Raw genomic sequence first — 21,367 nt, 5'->3', positions numbered from 1 at the left:
TACAACAATTCAAGCGACTTCTTTCAAACCCACACAAACCTCCTAATTATTTTAACACAGGGCCTCGCAAACTTCAAATCCTGCATACTCGCTTAAGACTTGGCTGTAGTTCCTTAAATGATGATCTTTTCCGAAAAAATATTTCCGAATCAAACACATGCGCCTGTGGTCAAACAGAATCAGTGTGTCATATTCTTCTAAACTGTCCTTTGTATCAACATATGCGAGATATTCTCTATAGGAACATCATACAACTGGATAGATCCCTGATCATAACTCACACTCTGCTATTGCATGGTTCAAATTCCCTTTCAAACAACCAAAAACGTAGAGCTTTTCAAGTCTGTATACCTTTATATTGATTCTACGAAACGATTTATATAATGTCTGACTGCTACTACTATGCTGCTTATATTCTTTTCTTGTCCTTATCTTTATTTGTTTAATGTCCTTTTTGTGTTTTTTTTCTTTAGTTGTTTTCTGTAGTTTTTTACTTAATTTTTGTCAAAACTTACTAAAATCTTGTCCTTACCATTAACATTTCATTTTTCTTTTTCAATCTTGCATTATCAAATGTGTTTTTTTTTTGTAACTTGTTAATTACAACCACCACAGACATTGAAGATTGTTATTGTTAGATAATGGCTTCTATAAGCTTCTGCTTTCGGCCAAAATCTATAATTATTGTTATGTTGTTATTTACACATGTACAAATATTCTAAATAAAATATGTTTAAACCAAAGACCAGAGCAATTGCGGAAATATTTCTGTTGAGGTTGTTTAGATGTGCGTTTACCACGGGACCGGCAATATAGTTGTAGGAAATATCAGTCTTTCTATTCGCCATCATTTTCTGGAAAATAATTTGAAAGCTTCAGAACAACTTAACCTTAAGAACCTATGGGGAAAAATAATTTGAATTTGTTACAGCAAGTTTATTTTCCCAAATATCCTTTATTTTGTGTGCTTAGGTTCACCGGAAAAAGATATAAAATATCCTTAAAGCCACAATAAAATTTACTGCCTCGTTGCTCTTATTTGCATTAAGACGGGAATCGCTGGACCGTCGATATGCTACCAATCAGATAATTTTGACCGTTTTAGAGGTTATCCAATGAAATCAGGTGATCACACGCTGCCTTTTGCGACTGGTCAATTAGTAGATCTTGACCACGTTTATCAGTTAATAATAATTAGTGGTGTGTATGTATTTTAATTAGTTTAAGACATTAACATAATCAATGCCATCTTTGATTATTCTTATAATCTTATATCATCTGATATATGATACTGAATGCATAAATAATTGTTTTTCTATTTTATTTTTCCCCATTTTTTCTATTGCTGATCTCTTCCGGAACCATATATTGCTTAATTTGTGTTATTTGCATACATCCTCATGTTGTTTTTGTAATATATAATGTTGTATAAGCACGGGGTTAACTTAGAGTTATTTTTGCAAGATGATATAAATTCAGGTGTAAATATTGATGATATTATTCTTATTCTACTTTTGTTTGCAGATGATATGGTTATTCTTGGGAAGACTCCGGATGAAATTAACACTAATCTTATATTACTTTCTGAGTATTGCAAACTATGGAGTCTTGAAGTCAATGTACAAAAAACCAAAGTTATGGTATTTCGTAAACGTGGGGGACTTAGAAATAATGAGACTTTTGTGTATAATGGGACAATTTTGGAAGTTGTAAATGATTTTAACTATCTAGGAACTGTTTTTAATTATACGGGAAGTTTTGCATTAAATCAACAACAATTGGTCGGTAAAGCTTTGAAATCAATGAATGTTTTATTAGTTAAATGTCAAAAATATAAAATGAAACCTAAAATTATTTGTCAACTTTTTGATTCTTTTGTCGGATCAGTACTAAATTATTCAAGTGAAATATGGGGGTTTACAAAATCAAAAGAAATCGAAAGAATTCACCTTAAATTTTGTAAGAAAATTCTTTTTGTTAAAATGTCGACTCCTAATGTTGCAGTTTATGGCGAATTGGGACGATATCCTTTGTATATTTCGAGATATATTAGAATAATATAATTTTGGCTTAAACTTAACAGTACAGATAATATAATTTTGAAAACTGTATATAACATGTCATATAATGATTGTATAAATGGTAAAAAGAATTGGGTCTCAAATGTAAAAAAATTATTGTGTGAAAATGGATATAATTATGTTTTTGATAATCCTCATTTTGTTAAAGAAAAGCCGTTTTTAAGTATTTTTAGACAGCAGTTAATAGATTGTTCTTGCAAGGTTGGCATAGTAATAAGTCAGGTAGCACAATGTTAGAATTTAAAGACAAAAATGAATTTGAAAGGTATCTTGGTCTATTACCTTTTGATTGAAGAACATATTTAGTAAAACTAAGAGTGTCAGCTCATTCATTACGGGTACAAACAAATAGGTATGGAATTAATAGATTACCCAGAAATGAACGAGTATGTCTTTTCTGTGATACAAGAGACATCGATGACGAATTCCACTTTGTATTTAAATGTCCATGTTTTAATGATATACGACGGTTATATATTGATCGATATTATTATATCAGACCAAACATGCATAAACTTATCGAATTGTTAAATTGCAGGGAAAAAGATACTCTTGTTAAACTTTGTCAATTTAGTAAGATTGCTTTTAATCGTAGAAATAAATAAATGAATCAAAATATATAATCATAATCATCCTCTTAATAACTCATTGGTTGATATAACATTTGTATTGTTTTATATAGATTGTGTGACTATACTTGTGTTGTGTAAATATGTTATTTATGTGCACGATGTACATGATGTACAAGTGAAATAAATGTTCTGTTCTGTTCTGTTCTGTAATACCGTGAGTGAAAATAAAGTTTTCTGTCTGCCTGTCTGTCTTATGCAAAAATTTCAAGTATAATGGCTTTAAAATTATTAACGTCTATGAAAACGCGCAGATAAATATAGTCGTGCACGCAAAGTAATAAATGAAAAAATAAATATAATATATAATTTATTTATTTATTTATTTATTCATTCATTCATTCATTCATTCATTCATTCATTCATTCATTCATTCATAATAATATTTATTTATTTATTTATTTATTTATTTATTTATTTATTTATTTATTTATTTATTTATTTATTCATTCATTCATTCATTCATTCATTCTTTCATTCTTTCATTCTTTCATTCATTCATCCTCGCGCACCTAACCAATTTATTTATGTTAGTACGTACTAATAAACTTTAACCTATACTTATTTAATATTTTATTGTAAAATTTCGTTCGTAAGAATAGATATTTGTTTTAATACACTGTGAACAGAATGACGTTCTATGACATTGCGCTGGCACCATTACTTCACGATATGCAGACGATATTTTACTTCTGCTTACTATATACATATATTTAAACTGCCACTTATACATATTATAAAGTGGAATTGTTTTCCTTAAATGCAATCTGTTAAAAAACCTATCTGTTAGTAAAGCTGCCATAAAAAATATCTCGATAAATGATTGTTTGCGAAATCAGTGAAGTTCGTGAAACTCGTCTTTATTTTGCCGGTCCCGGTTTTTTTCTATTTTTGTGTGTGTATGTGTGTTCCCTGCCCGGCTTCTCAACCTGATAAAGATGTGATTGTTCGTGCGCAATATTTCTAGCAGGAATGTATGCGTGTGTTCCCGTCTCGGTTTCCCAACTTAAGCTATGATGAATGATGAAATGTTGAACCTGATTCTTTATCTTATAGATGCTTGTTCTGATCGAGGTAATGCGGTCAAAGCGCCTTATGACCCCGATCAGATTAAGACAGCACCTTCGGATGCCTGATATTTATGATTGTCAAGAGTAAGGTAGTTAAAGCGCCTGAGTGATCGCGATCAGATAAAGACAGCGTCTACGAGTGTTCGATATATATGGCATTCAACGCTACAGGGGTCCGTTAAGTTTGCCTTAAGGTGTATTCTTATATGTTGTCGATAAAATATAAAGCCAGATTATCGGAAGCTGTTGTTCTTCATTAAAGGGTTGCTGCGGTAAAGGAGTTCTGTTGTAAAGGTGTTAAGTTGTCGTAATCTCCCCCAATTTTTGACGACGAGGCATTTTTCTTAATAACACTATAAATTGAACATGATAATTATTTTAAGGTGATACATACACTTTAGATATTTTTCAACATATTAAAAAAATATATTATTTGTTCATAATTTCGAAAATATATTTTTTTATTTTACAAAATTCAATGATCGACATGACAATACAATATATTAACTTTGCAGACAGTTTAAAATAAATATCAATTTCATTGCAAAATATCAATTTTCTCTATATATCTACCTAATCAGCATTTTCACTATATATTTAAGTGGTCAGCATTTGCTCGCCTGAATGAAGGTTAAATTTGCTGACCATATAGAAAAAGAAGAGTTTTACGGCTTTTATCAATTAAAATTAATATTAAATTGATCAGCATTTTATTTTTGTATTAAATTTAATCGTTGACATGACTTAATACAATATATTAACTTTGCAGACAACATAAAATGAATAATAATTTCACGGCAAAATATCTTTTTTCTTTGTACATCTTTCTCGCTTGCATGTAAAGAGCATTAAATTTACCGAACATATAGAATAAGAAGTTTTACGGCCTTAAATAAAATTGAATTAATATCTAGGTGATCAGCAGTTTTTCACAAATTTAAATGGTCGGCATGATTTAATAAAATATGTTTTCCTGAATGTAAAGGGCGTTAAATTAATTAATTAATGAATTAAACAAAAAAAACAAACAATCCTTTTAGAGCTAATTTCCTTCGTAAACTGTATGTAAAATTTACGGCTAATTGATCCACATTTTATTTATGTTTTTGTGTGATATATCCAAAGATGGTCTTTGTGTTTTTCACACCATGCAATTCCATCTCAATCTGAATAAAGGGTGATAAAACTTAATTGATGGAATGTTTTCACAAGATTTTGGGGTGTGAACATACATATGGGGCCAATCAGATATATGTCATTGATTCATTTTGCATTCCAATCAATTTATTAGCCGAATTCATTGGTAATTGAAAATAAGAACTGCATAAGCCTAACCCCGCCCAACTTTACAGCTAAATGATTATGGTACGGTCTCAGAAATTTAAAGTAATCATGCAATGAATGAATGAATGAATGAATGAATGAATGAATGAATGAATGAATGAATGAATGAATGAATGAATGAATGAATGAATGAATGAATGAATGAATGAATGAATGAATGAATGAATGAATGAATGAATGAATGAATGAATGAATGAATGAATGAATGAATGAATGAATGAATGAATGAATGAATGAATGAATGAATGAATGAATGAATGAATGAATGAATGAATGAATGAATGAATGAATGAATGAATGAATGAATGAATGAATGAATGAATGAATGAATGAATGAATGAATGAAAGAATGAATGAATGAATGAATGAATGAATGAATGAATGAATGAATGAATGAATGAATGAATGAATGAATGAATGAATGAATGAATGAATGAATGAATGTTAAATATTAGTTTCCTACAACATTCTCAAAGGGTTATTCATGTGCACATTTTAAAACTAAAATGAAATAGATTCAAAATGTTTTGACAATTTTAAAAGCTTCGATACACACACTTTAGATATTTTTCAACATATGAACTAGACAAAGAAACAATCTTTTTAGAGCTACATTCCTTCATAAACTGTATGTAAAATTTACGGCTAAATGATCCACATTTTTTTTTGTGTGTGATATATCCATCTTGCACATAGAATAAGAAGTTTTACGGCCTTAAATAAAATTGAATTAATATGTAGCTGATCAGCAGTTTTTCACAAATTTATGTGGTCGGCATGATTTTATAAAATATGTTTTCCTGAATGTAAAGAGCGTTAAATTAATTAATTAATGAACTGAACAAAGAAACAATCTTTTTAGAGCTAATTCTTAATAAACTGTATGTAAAATTTACGGCTAAATGATCCACATTTTATTTATTTTTTGTGTGACATATCCAAAGATGGTCATTTGTGTTTTTCACACCATGCAATTCGATCTCAATCTGATTAAAGGGTAATAAAACTTAATTGATGGAATGTTTTCACAAGATTTTGGGGTGTGAACATACATTTGGGGCCAATCAGATATATGTTATTGATTCATTTTTTATTCCAATCATTTTATTAGCCGAATGAGAATTCCTTTATTCATTGGTAATTGAAAATAAGAACTGCATAAGCCAAACCCCGCCCAATTTTACAGCTAAATGATTATGGTACGGTCTAAGAAATTTAAAGTAATCATCCAATGAATGAATGAATGAATGAATGAATGAATGAATGAATGAATAGAATGAATGAATGAAACAATGAGTGAGTGAGTGAATGAATGAATGAAAAAATGAATGAATGAAAAAATGAATGAATGAAAAAATGAGTGCACTCACTCACTCACTCACCAACTCACTCACTCACTTCATATATTTTCAGGAATATGATATTCTTTTATATGTAAGATCACCATATTATGACTACATTTTCTAAATTTTATCCAATATATATCACATAGAAGACATTTCTTTAACATACTGAAATAAGATAATTTAACAATAGAAATTGAGAAATATATCAATTATTATTTATATATCAATATTTATTATTTGTAATAGTGTCATCTTGAATATACGTCTTATAAAGCATCTCTCGACGTCGCCTAGAATAACACTAATAGCTAGTTGACACCTAATTGACATTTTCAATGTTTTTCCTTCTTTATCTAACTTGTCAGCAGTTTTCGATAACGCTTTTTTATTTAAACTTGTTAGCAGTTTCTTATATAAATTATCATATATATCATCATTCGTCAGCAGTTTAGTATTACATCAAATCGGCCCGTGCAAAAATCGGCTCTAACACGTTTCGGCCCATATTTGTCTTTATTTAGTCCGGGAAGTACATAAAACTACCTTAAATCTTAATATATATTACCTTCCAATTGGATTAATTTCCGTTCCTTTTAAATTGGAATTAATTCCAATAGGATTTATTTCCAATAAAAAGTATTGGAAAAAACTCCAACTGGAATAATGTCCAGTTGGGTTTTATTCCAATCGGATTTTTTTCCAGTTAAATTTAATGGGAAAAAATCCAATCGGATTTTCCGAAAAATGCTTAAATAGACGTTATTTCAACAAGAAAATGCATACAAATACATATTAAGCATGTGTTTATGTATTTCGACAATTTCATAAAAATTGAAATTCCCGTTGGAATAAATAATAATGTTGGAATAAATTCCAATTGGAATTTAAATAATTCCGCCCGGACAGCATAATTCCGATCGGAATACATGAAATTCCGCCCGGAATTTTTTTTAAAATACAATTTTTGATAAGAAAAAAATAAAAATAGCTTTAAATGAAGTCAATTATTAATAATTAACATTAAATCTATCGGATGAAATGATTTTTGGGTGTTTAGGGCAAGTATAAATGGTAGTGAAGTTTGCCACTATCCCGGTGGTGCAAAGATTTTCCGGTGGCTGTTATAGACTGTCCATATAATTTTCAATGATATGAGCATAAATGAAAAGTCAATGGAATTATGATCATTCAAATTAAAATGTAAAGTGTGGCAACATTTGTGAAAGATGACGGATCTGTAAAATTACATATATCAAATTTGTGACTATTCATTCGTCTTCAAACTGCTTACTTAGTTTAACATATTGTGTATTGCATTTATTACAAGTCATAAGGTAAACACCATTTTTAGTTTGACAGTGTGTATTGTAACATAACTTACAGTTTTGTTTGGTAATGTAACTGGTAAATGATGAACCAGTGTTAACCTTTTATCCCATGAGCATATTGTGAAAAATGGCCGTTTTCATTGAAAAGCCTCCTGTTACAAGTTCAAACTGCTATAAACTATGAAAAATTCTTCAATACTGATGAAACTTGGTACATATGTTGACTGAACCATAACCTCTGTAACAACATGTTCAATCTTAAATTTCCTGCTACCATGGCAACCGGGGACGTCTCAAATTGCGAAAAATCACTATTTTGCTTTTTTCCCCATCAAAACTGATTTTAAAGTACTGAAACTTCTCAATACAATGAGACAGAGTAAAAGGTTTTTCAGTGTTGGTAAAACGTCACCTTAAGATCGACCTGAGGCCATTTTTATCCTGTCAGATGTCCAAAATTTTCCTGGTGATGAGGGAGACTACCGCCCCCTTCAAACCCCCCAAACAGAAGGGGGCACGTCCCCATTCTGGCAACCCCCGATGTATCATTTTGATGGGGGCCGCGCCGAAAAAGTGTTCAATTTTTTAACAACATTTCTCAAACGAAAAACAGTTTTTGGAGCCTAAATAGGGAATTTTTCACTGTCTGGGGCCTCAAATCGGGGGGGGGGGGGCAGAGCCGTCAAAACACGCTTATATCAGGGAAAAGGTTAATGCGTGAGCAATGGGAACATCGAGTTTTGTTACATTTTATATATATACAAGCTGTTACACTGAGCCTGCAATTTTGTAAAAATAATATCACAATGCACATGCTTTTTACCTAAGGTTATTAAATACAAATATACTAACATATTTGTTTACTTGATTTTTACGAATCAAAATAAAACTAATTAACACAACATGACATTAACTGCTTATAATAACAGCTCCTTCCATAGGCCAAAATAAAAAGCATGCCATAAGAGACGACGCCGCTCACCGGGGTCGTCAATAAATACTTGATTAATATACAAAAATATATGAGAATTATAAACATTATATCAATTGAACACATCAATGATCATATCATATATTAGGCACTTATTGAACAGCATAATTTAGTGTGTGTACCTGCTATTATTTTCTCGTTATTTTGACAAAATTTACAACTCAGGTTTTGAGTAAAATAAGATGAAGTAAGTTCGTATGTAAAATAAACTGATCACTAGAAAATGTAATGAGATCTGAAATGCAGAGTAATTTTTCGTTGTTGAGGGAAGTACTGTTAAACAGAACTTAAATATCTCAGCAAATTAACTAGAAAGTTAAATAACTATTCTGTACATTTCATGTAAGAACTAGCCTTTACATTTTATTTTATTATGGTAAGAACTATCCTTTACATTTATATTTAGTCAAATACACATGAATGTTTGGTTATCTCACTTTGTCCGAGTGTTTTAATTGCAGATAAGGCAAAATTAAAAGGAACAACAAAGAATATTGTGTTTTGCTGCATGCAAAAGAAAGAAATGAAGTTAAATAATGAAATCTCTGCAAATATTGTTCGTGGCATAGCATTCTTCGATTTTGAAATTCAAGCATGTTGTTTTAAATCGGATATTTTTAGAAACTTTGTTTACCTATGGCTCATATTAATGACGTCATGACATCCAGGCTTGATTTTTATCTAAATAGATTACTATACAAAAAAATAAAAAATGAATATATCTAAGGACTATAGTTTATATAAAAATGTTTAAGTAAAGTTTAAAGTTGTCTGACCAAATATTTTTTTTAAATACATAGAATACTAATAAATTTTAAATAACAAGCTAGGTATTTTGAATTATTTTTATAAACAGTCGATTTACTATCTACTGATTCACAGTTTGCGGATTTACCAAAGTAAATGTGTTACGATTCATTTGAAACACTGCAATCCTAATGGACAAAAATAATTTCAAACACAAATTAGATTTATTATTTAAACTGTTTAGTTATCTAATTTTCCCCCGTCAATGCCAAAGCATTCATAACAACGTTGCAATACACGTGACACACCTCAACGACAAGTCAATAGTAGGAGCCTCTGAGGAATACCCAGCTGAGAGATCTGAACAGGGACTGTATGAAGAAAACCAGAAGGATAGCCATAGATCTGGACTTGCTCCAAAAGACAAATAAAGGTCTTGTTTCTCAAAACATTAATAATTAATGATTTAATCAATTGATTTAGGTATCAAATTGCAAAATGTTGATTAGGTTTGATTGATGATATGTATGCGAACCATTCAGTGTCGAGCCAGCCGGCGTTTCTGAATATTTCTAAAAATAATATTATGACTTTAACCACAAGGACTTTTGTACCAATCAAGGGGTGCCTGTCTGGGTGTAGATTTTCCAGGGTAAGCCTGGAAGAGAGGCTGGTTAACATTGGAAAACTGAAAAATCATTTAATTCCATAGAAATTCATGGAGAATGCGGTATTTTTTCCATGCTATATGGACTTTTTTGTCCAGTCGTTTCTAGCATGGCTTAAAATTGGCTGGACATTTGTGGAAACAGGGTGGAAAACTTTGGACTTTACTTCCATGTAGCATGGAAAGTGAAACTTAGATTTTTTTGATGCTGGAAATGTGTTAAACATTCTCTAAGAATGCTGGAAAAAAAAACTTGTAAAAACAACAACAAGAAATCTGACTTTATTTACCGTAAAATCCCTCAATTAAAACCACCTATGGGACTTGACCAAAGTGATCTTAATTGCGGGGTGGTCTTTATTGTGAATTTTCTTATCTTTGCTTACATGCTTTATGACCATGGTCTATTTTAGTCATTTTGGATGAACAAACAATATATATTATCTTTACCTTCAATTACAATATATGTTATAATACTTAATCAGATGAGAGCAAATCATTTTACTGTAGAAATTTAATATAAAATTCCTTTTGGTCTGATTTAAATATTAACATGTAATGTACATCATTTGTATCATAGTTTGGGGACGTTTCTGTTGAAAATGTGTCAGAGCTAAATCGTATAAATATACATGCACAGTGCGTAAACTGGAGTGCAAGTATAAGTTACCTGCACTGCAGAGCATGCCCATTGATTGGTTCATTTTGTATGGGTTTACATATTGTGACGACAGAGAAAGAGATAGCGATAGAAATATCATATTCAGGTGCTCGTTCATTGGTTACTTTTTATCTGGGGTTTCATATTGTGACACCAGGGAACGTGCTTGTATTTTCGACTTTGATACAAAAGAGAAAGAACATCAAAACACTCGGCAATCTACGCCCCCTCGTACAAATCAGATAGCCTCGTGTTACGATGCTCTTTCTGTTACCTATCATATATTATAAGAAATTGTTTATTTGCAAAATAAATATGATGAAAGCAACATTTAGCCAAAGTAACTCTAAAATTTACTTTCACACCTTATTTCATATAGTAACCTTACAATAACGGTTTTTTGACACCTTGTAAAATCAAGTGTCATGCCTAAGAGCTTTTAAGCAGATAATAACAACAAATCTGTGATCTTGGTAGGTGTTGACTTTTAAATCAGTGGTCTCAAATAAAGAATAAATCAAAGAATTGGGACTGAATCTTGTTGTCTTAAAAGTGGATAACCGGGATGGTCTTAATTCTGCAGCATGTAACTATTTGCATAAAGAACGGAAAATTCCATACTTTTAAAAAATGGCCTTAATAGCGGGGTGGTCTTAAATCTGAGTTGGTCTTAAGAAGGGATTCTACTGTACTAAATATTGTTTTACGAAGATATCATAAAATCATCATTTATTCAAACGCAAGTTACTGTAGATGATTTGAACTTTGACACTTTTAACATTTCATGTAGTTGTAAAAGGGTACCTAAAAAATGTCTATGCTAAAAAGTAAATGAATTGATAGTTAAATACAGTATTTTTATATATCTACATGAAATTATGTACAATGAAATAAATATTCATTTAATTACAGGCTTTAAGTTTAATTACAAATTAATTAAAGTCTGTTATTCAATCATTCAGGTACTAATAATCATGATGGGGCTGCACACCCCTTCGTAATATTGGTACGGATTCTGGGCGGAATTGAAACGAAATCTGGAGTATTTACCATGGTGAAAAGTCCAGCCTATATGGTTGGCAGAAACATGGAATACCCTGGAAAAAATCCATACTTTTGTTCCAATACTCCATGTACATGGAAAAGCATGGAATAAAGTCCATGCTTTTCCATGGAAAATGTTCAATGTTTTTTCCCTGTTTTTCCAGCCCGTTTCTTTTCAGCTTAAGTCTGGACATGGCTGGAAAATTTTGTTCCAATACTCCAGCCTCTTATTTTGCATGGAAATCCCTGGGAAGCATGGATTTTTTGCACCCGGGTATGGGACCTCCACACTGTTTTTCACCAATTAATGTCTATGCCGATCAATACTCAAATAAGTTGATTACAAGGTTTTAGTACTTGTTTTTCTTACATATCAGACTGGACTATCTAATGTTTATACCGGCGCTAGAAATGTAAGACACGTCGCCTGTTTTAAATGACGTCTATCTAACGCGCCTGTTATGAATGAATTTCGTTCTTCGAAAGACGTCATTTTACCCTTATGAATGAAGTTGTAAATCAAAACGCTACTATAAGAAAGAAGTGCTACATGCATGAAAATATAAGTTTACGTTATTTCGTTCCAAAATCTGATAAATATATCATATGCAAGTGTCGCAGGGTTAAATATTTCTACACTGGATAGAAACAAACTCTGGGTGTAGGTTCGATCTTTTAATATATTCCAAATAAAAATGGTCTACATTTATTTAGATATATAATAAAATAATTATACATCTTACAAATATAAAAACAAAATACAATAAAACAGATTTATATACACATTCGAAGCGGAATAAGAAAAAACAAATAACTTAATTTTGATGACATGACAGCGTCTGTATGAATATATTTACTTATGAAATTACTTCAATTTTAATTGAAATAAAGCAAACGTAGATCTAAAAATAGCTGCCGGTTTCTTTTTGCAGCGCCAGTTTTTGGCAAATTCAACCCCTATTTTTACGCGCTTTAAAAAAATGAAAACTATCTTAAATTGTCATATTTACTAAAAGGTTTAAAAGTTAATATGTTTTGTTTTTCTATCTTTAATACTTTTTTGTAAAAATGCATTGAAAGTTTGCATTTGCCATGGCAAAGTGTGTTTTGCCATGGCATTTCGGCATTTTGCCATGGCAAATAATTTGCCATGGCAAATTAGAATTGCCATGGCAAGATTTTTCCTACTTTTGCCATGGCAATTATTTTTTTAAAACATCACAAAACATTCTAAAACTTATCCTTTGACATGTTATTGGTGCTATTGTTATGTTTTTATTGTAATCTCTAATTTTTTTTCATTTTGCCATGGCAAATGTTTGCCATAGAAATGCCATGGCAAATTTCTGCCATGGCAAATTTGCCATGGCAATTCCATGGCAAAAATTTGCCATGGCATGTCCATGGCAAAAATTTGCCATGGCAAGTACATAAAAGTTTGCCATGGCAAAATATTATCAAAAAAAAAAAAAAAATTTTCTTTGAATTTTATTTTTATAAATTTAGACATGGCAAATGACATATTAAGGAATATAATATTTAAAGTTAACGCAAGGAATATCTTTTCAACCACGGTCCTATTAATTAGAATACATTGTATATGACATTACATTTTAAAATGACAATAATTATGAGATCAAGGATCAAATATAATCATTCATGCTAAATAATAATAAAGCTTGAGTGGTAGTTATATAACAGAGAAAAATAAGAATCCCTCGAGAAAGCCCAACACTGCAAATTTGAAAATTTGAGCCTGTTCATGGACGGTACTGGTAGTCCAGTGGTAGGACGCGCGCTTAGGGATCGAGAGGTCCTGAGTTCGAACCCCACCAGGGGCACTGCTAATTTCCTTGAGCAAGAAATTTACCTGCGATTGCTTCACTTCACCCAGGTGTAAATGGGTACCTGCGAGGGTGGTATAATTCCGTTGCGCCAAAGTGTCGGCTGCACTAAGCGGAGTTAAAAGACTCCCTAGGGAGATTGATAGATAGATACCAGTAGCCCGATGACCAGGGGTAATAGCTGTAAAGTCGGTGAACGTGCGTAAGCATGAAACTTAGACTATAAAATGCAATTACTTTACTTTTACTGGTAAGTGCAAATTACCGTCAACGTCCCCTAGCACCGGCTTAAGCAGTATATAACATTTTAACATGAACTGGTAAAATTTAGAATTTTGAAACATCCGCATATGTGTTCATATGGTGGTTATCATGGAACCTTTAATGTGACACGTTAGTACCATTCCATGAAAAGCGGCATATTACAATAAACTTATAATAACATAAATAACAGACTTTACTTGTTAACTATATATAACTTTTAAACACCATAATTATGTATAAATATGTGCAATTACATTTTTAGTTTCCGGTTTCTTCTAGTATAATGCAGTCTGCGTGATAAAGGACTGCTAAGGAAGGACCTTACAATCCTCACAAGGAAATGATGGGAGATGCATTTCTTAAATCTCGTTCCGCGCCCCCGTGTAGGCCCCCTGTGACTAAGAATAGAGTACCGCTCAAGCCGGTGCTAAGGGGCGTGAGAGATGTTGCACATATTCATTATCCCTCATGTACAGACTCAATCAAACCGAGTCTGAAGTTCTCGTGTAATTTTGTTGTGATTAATGCTTCCGAGGGATCACTTTGTCTCCAGATTTTTGAATTTTCAATTGTATATTTAATGTAGGAAAGATACGATAATTATTTTTTGCGGTGGTTCTCTGGTCATATAATTTCGTTGATTCGCATATTGAAAATGTAAGCAACGATTGATTCAATAATTATTATACTTACATATTCCAACGTCTGCAAGATAATGAAGACATAGAGGGTGAAGGCAGTCCAAGTCAATATAAAAGACATGCGCATGCTTGAAATTGGGAGTATCCGTACCGTTCGGCTCGAAGTAAATCTGGATACCCGGGGTTCGAATCTCGGATGGTGAAAGTCATTTTCACTGTGATTGATCGTACCACATTTCGAAGAGTACCTTTGCCCTAGCATGTACTGAAGTTATCAGCACGTTGCAATTTAGAGTGAATGCAACTACATGTAGTACTGCGAAGCTGCTTGACAGCCTGTCCAAGAAAATGTGGTGGCTGAAATGTGCTCTGGTAAATAAATTGTGACTTTCTTTGGTAAGGAGGTTAAACCACCTATGTAATTATGGAATATGTTTTGAACATCTTAAATATTCTATCATGCTGTAAATGTTATGAATAATTAAAACAAGAGCGATCAGTAATCACATGTGTCGCCTCATGATGGCCAATTTCATGTTGGGACAAATTTTGTGACAGACAGACAGACAGACAGTGCACAACTAGACTTGGTACTGATCATTCCTGTAAAGTTTGGATAAAATTGCACCAGTAGTTTATGAGGAGTAGTCCGGACAAGCTTTTGTGTATCTGGCAACGACAGAAAAAAACACCTTTTTGTCAAAGGGCCATAACTCGGCCAAAAATCATTCAACCGGAAAACTCGTGCAATATGCGCAAGGACTTGAGCTACAGATCAATCCTGTAAAGTTTCATTGAAATTGCAATAGTGGTATAAGAGAAGTAGTCCGGACAAACTTTAAAATTAAAAATTATTAAAGGGTCATAACTCTGACAAAAATCACTGAACCGGAAAATGCTGACAATATGCACAACTAGACTTGGTACTGATCATTCCTAAATAACAGTAAACGTGTGATTTGCAAGAGGTGACTGAAAAGAATGAGCGGGTCAGGAAGAGCAAACAGTGCACAGAAGTTAAAAAATATTTAAAAGAACCAATGAATATCTTTCTCAAATAGAAACATATAAAACAAACAAAACAATTGGATAAATACAACACAGAACAAGTGACCAGTGTTCATGATATTGCACGGGTGAGCTTGACAATATACATCAATATACATCAGGAACGGAAATTGTGAAGTTTCACCGATTCAATACCGGAAGCTAAACATACATGGTAAAAAAACTAAACGCAACCGAATAATCTGAATAAAAACGCGCGTGCACGATATTTACGTTTAAAGATCCTGTATGTAACCACACTTAAATATGCGAAATTTTATATTTGTATATAATTATGCTTCTAAAATAATTTTCAAACATCGAAGAATATCTAAAGTATGTACTGCAATTACTTGTCACATTATATGTAATAATTGAAATATATGCATTTATTTCTTATTGAAAAAATGACATAGACATTATAGAAAATAAATTTCTAATTACCTCCTGTTATAAACATGAAATGTAAATTCGGTAATATCTTTACAAATATTGTTTTTTGGAACTTACAATATTGATAAATCTTCATTTAAGCATTATATTAAATTTATGATATAAAACCATATAAAATAAGTTAAAATGATCTTTAAAATTATTAAATAGTTATTTATCACTTGTATCATCCACGAGATTGTGACTCAAAACCTAGAAATATTGTAGATTTACATTTAATATTTACAGCAAGATATTGAGGATATTGTTTAGTTCAGTGTAAGATCGGAATATATTTCACCGAGTGAGCACCAAAAGGTATAATTTCACGAGTGGGCGCAGCCACGAGTGAAAATATGAACTTTTGGTGTTCACGAGGCGAAATATATTTCAATCTTACACTAAACTAAACAAATTTTCTTTTTATTACATGAAAGAACGTTTAAAAAGACTTTTTAACTAGAACTAAATGAAAAGCGCGCGCAAAATACTAATACAACGTGACGTCATTTATGACACGTCACGTCATTAAAAATGGTTTTCCAGTACTGTGCACGATGGTATTTCACTAAAACAACGTAACGGGCTTAAATTCAAAACAGTGAAATTATCAAATTGGTAATTTCACTGTTTAAAACAGTGAAATTACCAGTTTTTATTTCACTGATATATTTCTATAAACCACCGAAAAGCATGTAATAAATTAAGTTTGTTATATTTGCAAAGTGGAAGGAATCGATTATAATCTTCGAAAGAGAGAATTTCCGTTTTTCTTAAATAGTGTTATATTGTTTATATTTCTGGCAATGGCAATGGTCTGGAAAGGGAATTGATTTATAGAATTATTGCTGTTGACATGAAATCCTTAATCCAAAAAGGTTTCATAGTATTTGTTAGTATTCTAGTATATTCTTTTCTCAGCCTTTCTAAAGATATCTCAATAATGTAGAATTCATTAAACAATAAAATATTTAAGCTTAAAAAGTAACAAACCTGTCCCTTGCCGTCTTTTAAACTCATCGACGTCTCTCTTCACATCAGTTACATTTTCCTTTATGTCTTCAATGTCTCTCTTCATTGCAGTATCATTTTCTTTTGCGTCTTCAAGGTCTTTCTTCACTTCAGTTACATTTTCCTTTATGCCTTCAAGGTTTCTCTTCACTGCAGTATCATTTTCTTTTACGCCTTCTAGGTCTCTTTTCACCTCAGTTACATTTTTCCTTATGCCTTCAATGTCTTTTTTTACTTCAGTTACATTTCCCTTTACGTCTTCAATGTCTTTCTTCACGTCAGATATATTGTCTTTCACTGCTGTCATTTCCTGCTTCAGACGGTCAACATCATCTTCATAGTCCTTCCACTTTTTTATTTCTTTCTGTATCCTTCTCTCTTCTTCCAGATCAAGAGGGCAAGTTTTGAATTCGGCAATTGTTTGCTGAATATTCAAAGCTGAAGAACTTCGACGCATAAGTATCTAAAACCGGAATTAAATAACAACAATATCATTTAAGTTTGGTTGTTTGATCTTTTTAAGTGTTTATCGAAGATGTTGATCCAACAACTTATCTGTTTATAAAATATTATGCATGAAAAAAACAACACATTATTCTGAACAAGAGTCATGATTACTCTACTTATTATAAAGGCTCTTGTTAACAAGGGCCAATTAACACTGTTTACTATCAATGGAAAACAGATATTAAGTCTTAATCTTTTACTGATATCACAAAGGTCATATCTGCATCTGAAATCGTGCAAATGTAAAAACGTTTATGGGTTGTTATTGCTAAGAAACTTTATTAGTAATTAAAAAATTCACTGGTGGCTATAAAAAAAACTTAAGGTGTCTTTGGAAGTTAGTGGTTACTATGAAAGTCAATGTTTGATTCCTCGATTTAAAATCAATAGTTTCTATGGAAAGTTAATGGTAGCTAAGAAATAAAATGGTTCCTATGGAAATATGGAAAGTCACTGTATGCTCTGGAAAACAATAAATGCAATGAGAGTCAATAGCTTCTATAGAAGTGACAGGTTGATAAAAAAAAATTCATTTTGTTTTTGGAAATCACTGCTTGCTTAATTTTACATCAATAATTGACGAAAATAACTTGTTGCTAATAAACACATGTTTTGTTTAGGAAAAAGAACGGCTGATATGGAATTGGCTTGTTGCTAAAGAATGGTCGTTTTTGAAGTCACTGGTTACTCTGGAAAGTCAGCGATGCCTCATGAGATCACTAATTACTTTGGAAAGTCAATTGCTGCTACAGAAAAAACTGAAGACAATAGTTGCTATCAAAGTCACTGATGACTGTAAAGTAACGATTGTTGATCCACTGGTTGCTATTAAATTTAAGCCCCAGTAAGGATCATCATGACCCCTAAGGCATGGCAAATTTAACACCAGGGACGTATTCTAAACTATTTTTCCTGTAAAATATCTAAGATATCTCATAGACATAAGTAAAAGTACAAGAAAACCTAAAAATTGTGACGCACTGAATGTACCGGGAATCTGAAATATTTAATCACTGAATGTACTGGAGAACCTGAAAATTTGGAAGCACTGTAATGACTAGAAACATCAAAATTTTGTAACATTGAAAGTACTTAAAACCTGAAAATAGTCAAGAACTGAGAGTATTGCACTGTAGATACTGGGAACCCTTAAATCGAGATTTTTTTAATTACTTGAATCCTAAAAATTGGGAAGCACTGAATGAACAGGAAACCTGAAAATTGTAAAACACTATGAAGCATTGAAATTTACCGAAAATTATGACATACTGGAATTAATGAAAATTGTGATGCACGGATAACTGAACACCTGAATGTGTAACGCACTGAAATAATTGGTACTTGAAAACTGCGAAGGACTGGAATATCTGATACTTGTGAATTATAACGCACTGAAACAACTTGAAATCGAATATAAGAAAGAAAGAAATAGACACAAGAAAATCGTTAAACACTGAAAGCATTTGATACCTGAAAATCGTGAAACACTGAATGTACATGACACCTGAAACTCATGAAACACTAATGGTACTTGACACCTGAAAACCGTGAAACACTGAAGGAACTTGACACCTTAAAATCGTGAAAAACTAGAAGTACTTGACACCTGAAAATTGTGAAACACTGAAAGCAATTGACACCTGAAAATCGTGAAACACTGAAAGAACTTGGCGCCTGAAAATCATGAAACACTGAAAGCACTTGACACCTGAAATCGTTAAACGCTGAAAGTACTTGACTCTTGAAAATCGTGAAACACTGAAAGCTCTTTATAACTGAAAATCTTGAAACACTGAAAGTATTTGACACCTGAAAACCGTGTAACACTGAAAGCACTTGACATTGAATAATTGTGACGCACTCAAAGTACTGATACTTGAAAATCACAAAACATTGAACGTACTTGACACCTGAAAACCGTGATACACTGAAAGTACTTGGCACCTGAATAACGTGACTCACTGAAAGTACTTGACACCTGAAAATCAAGAAATACTGAAAGTACTTGACACCTGAAAATCGTGAAAAACTGAAAGTACTTGACACCTGAAATCGTGAAACACTTTAAGTACATGACACATGAAAATCGTGAAACACCGAAAGTACTTGACACCTGAAAACCGACCATGAAGTACTAAAGGTACTTGGCACCTAAAAATCGTGATACACTGAAAGGACTTGACACCTAAAAAATCGTAAAACACTGAAAGTACATGATTCCTGAAATCGTAAAAGACTGACAGCACTTTATATCTGAAAATCGTGAAACACTGAAAGTACTCGACACCTAAAAATAGTATTTGACACCTGAAAATCATGAAACACTGAAAGCACTTGATATTTGATAATCGTGACGCACACAAAGTACTGATACAGTCGACTCCACTTATAACGAACTCGCTTATAACGAATTATCGTTAATAGCGAACTAAATCTGAGATCCCCGGCCGATTCCTTCTTTATTTTATATTAAATCACATCGCTTAATACGAACTCGCTTATAGCGAATTTTCGGCTATAACGAACCATTTTTTCAAGCCCCAAATGACTGAAAACATTTAAATTTCCTCGGTTATAACAAACTGTTATTATTGAAATATCGGGATGCGCTTGATTAGGATCAGTACATAAATAACACTATCCGATAATTAAACAATCGAATGACAGGTTAGTTATGGCTTAAGGGAATACAAATTTTGAAAAATATTCTCATTACATAATTTCCTACTTGTTACGGAAAATTTGTATTTCACACCCTCAGTTGATTGCTGTAAATACCCGATGATTGCCAAGTAATCGATTTTTTGTGTTTGCATTATTAACTAAACGATAATAAGCTAAAAGTAAAAGAAAACAAATGGTAAGAACTTCATAGACAATTAATACATGAATAAATATATGTACCATGTACATAATATATTGCTCAATAAAATGCCCCACATTAAATAACCGCTGCAGTAACATACCAGTATCAACGGTAACCTGTGAAGAGTATGGCTTTGTCACGGCAAATTTGCCCGACCAAATTAGTCAGCAAGTTGTTGCTACTTCGCTTGTAGCGAACTTCGGATATAACGAACGATATTTCAATGCCCCATTGAGTTCGTTATAACCGAAGTCGACTGTACTTGAAAATCGCGAAATTACACCGAAAATTGTGAAACACGGAAACTACTTGACACCTGAAAAATGTGACACACGGAATATACTTGACACTGAAAATCGAAAAATATTGAAAGTACCTGACACCTGAAAACCGACCATGAAGCACTAAAGGTACTTGGCACCTTAAAATCGTGATACACTGAAAGGACTTGACACCTAAAAAATCGTAAAAAACTGAAAGTACTTGACCCCTGAAAATCGTGAAACACTGAAAGCACTTATATCTGAAAATCGTGAAACACTGAAAGTACTCGACACCTAAAAATCATGAAACACTGAAAGTATTTGACACCTGAAAATCATGAAACACTGAAACACTTGACATTTGATAATCGTGACGCACTCAAAGTATTGATACTTGAAAATCGCGAAATGACACCGAAAATTGTGAAACACGGAAAGTACTTGACACCTGAAAAACGTGACGCACGGAAAGTACTTGACACTGAAAATCGAAAAATACTGAAAATACTTGATACCTTAAAATCGTAAAGTACTGAATGCACTTGACACCTGAAAAGCGTGACGCTCTCAAAGTATTGATACTT

At 32.1% G+C, this 21,367-nt stretch overlaps 1 protein-coding gene across 1 annotated transcript in view; it reads right to left on the bottom strand.

Annotated features, from left to right (window-relative positions):
* Positions 1–17,728, bottom strand: part of LOC132749592 (structural maintenance of chromosomes protein 2-like) — an 80,300-nt gene extending 62,572 nt beyond the window's left edge. The window contains exon 1 of the mRNA XM_060739411.1: positions 17,130–17,728. Coding sequence (XP_060595394.1) covers positions 17,130–17,604 — 475 coding nt within the window. The 5' untranslated portion in view covers positions 17,605–17,728. The remainder of the gene's footprint in view (positions 1–17,129) is intronic.
* Positions 17,729–21,367: the final 3,639 nt, after the last annotated feature.

Source organism: Ruditapes philippinarum, unplaced genomic scaffold, assembly GCF_026571515.1.
Source record: "Ruditapes philippinarum isolate M1 unplaced genomic scaffold, ASM2657151v2 ctg7975_1_1_1_1, whole genome shotgun sequence".
NCBI lineage: Eukaryota > Metazoa > Mollusca > Bivalvia > Venerida > Veneridae > Ruditapes > Ruditapes philippinarum.
Note: the sequence above shows the minus strand (reverse complement) of the source record. Positions and strands in the feature narration are given on the sequence as shown.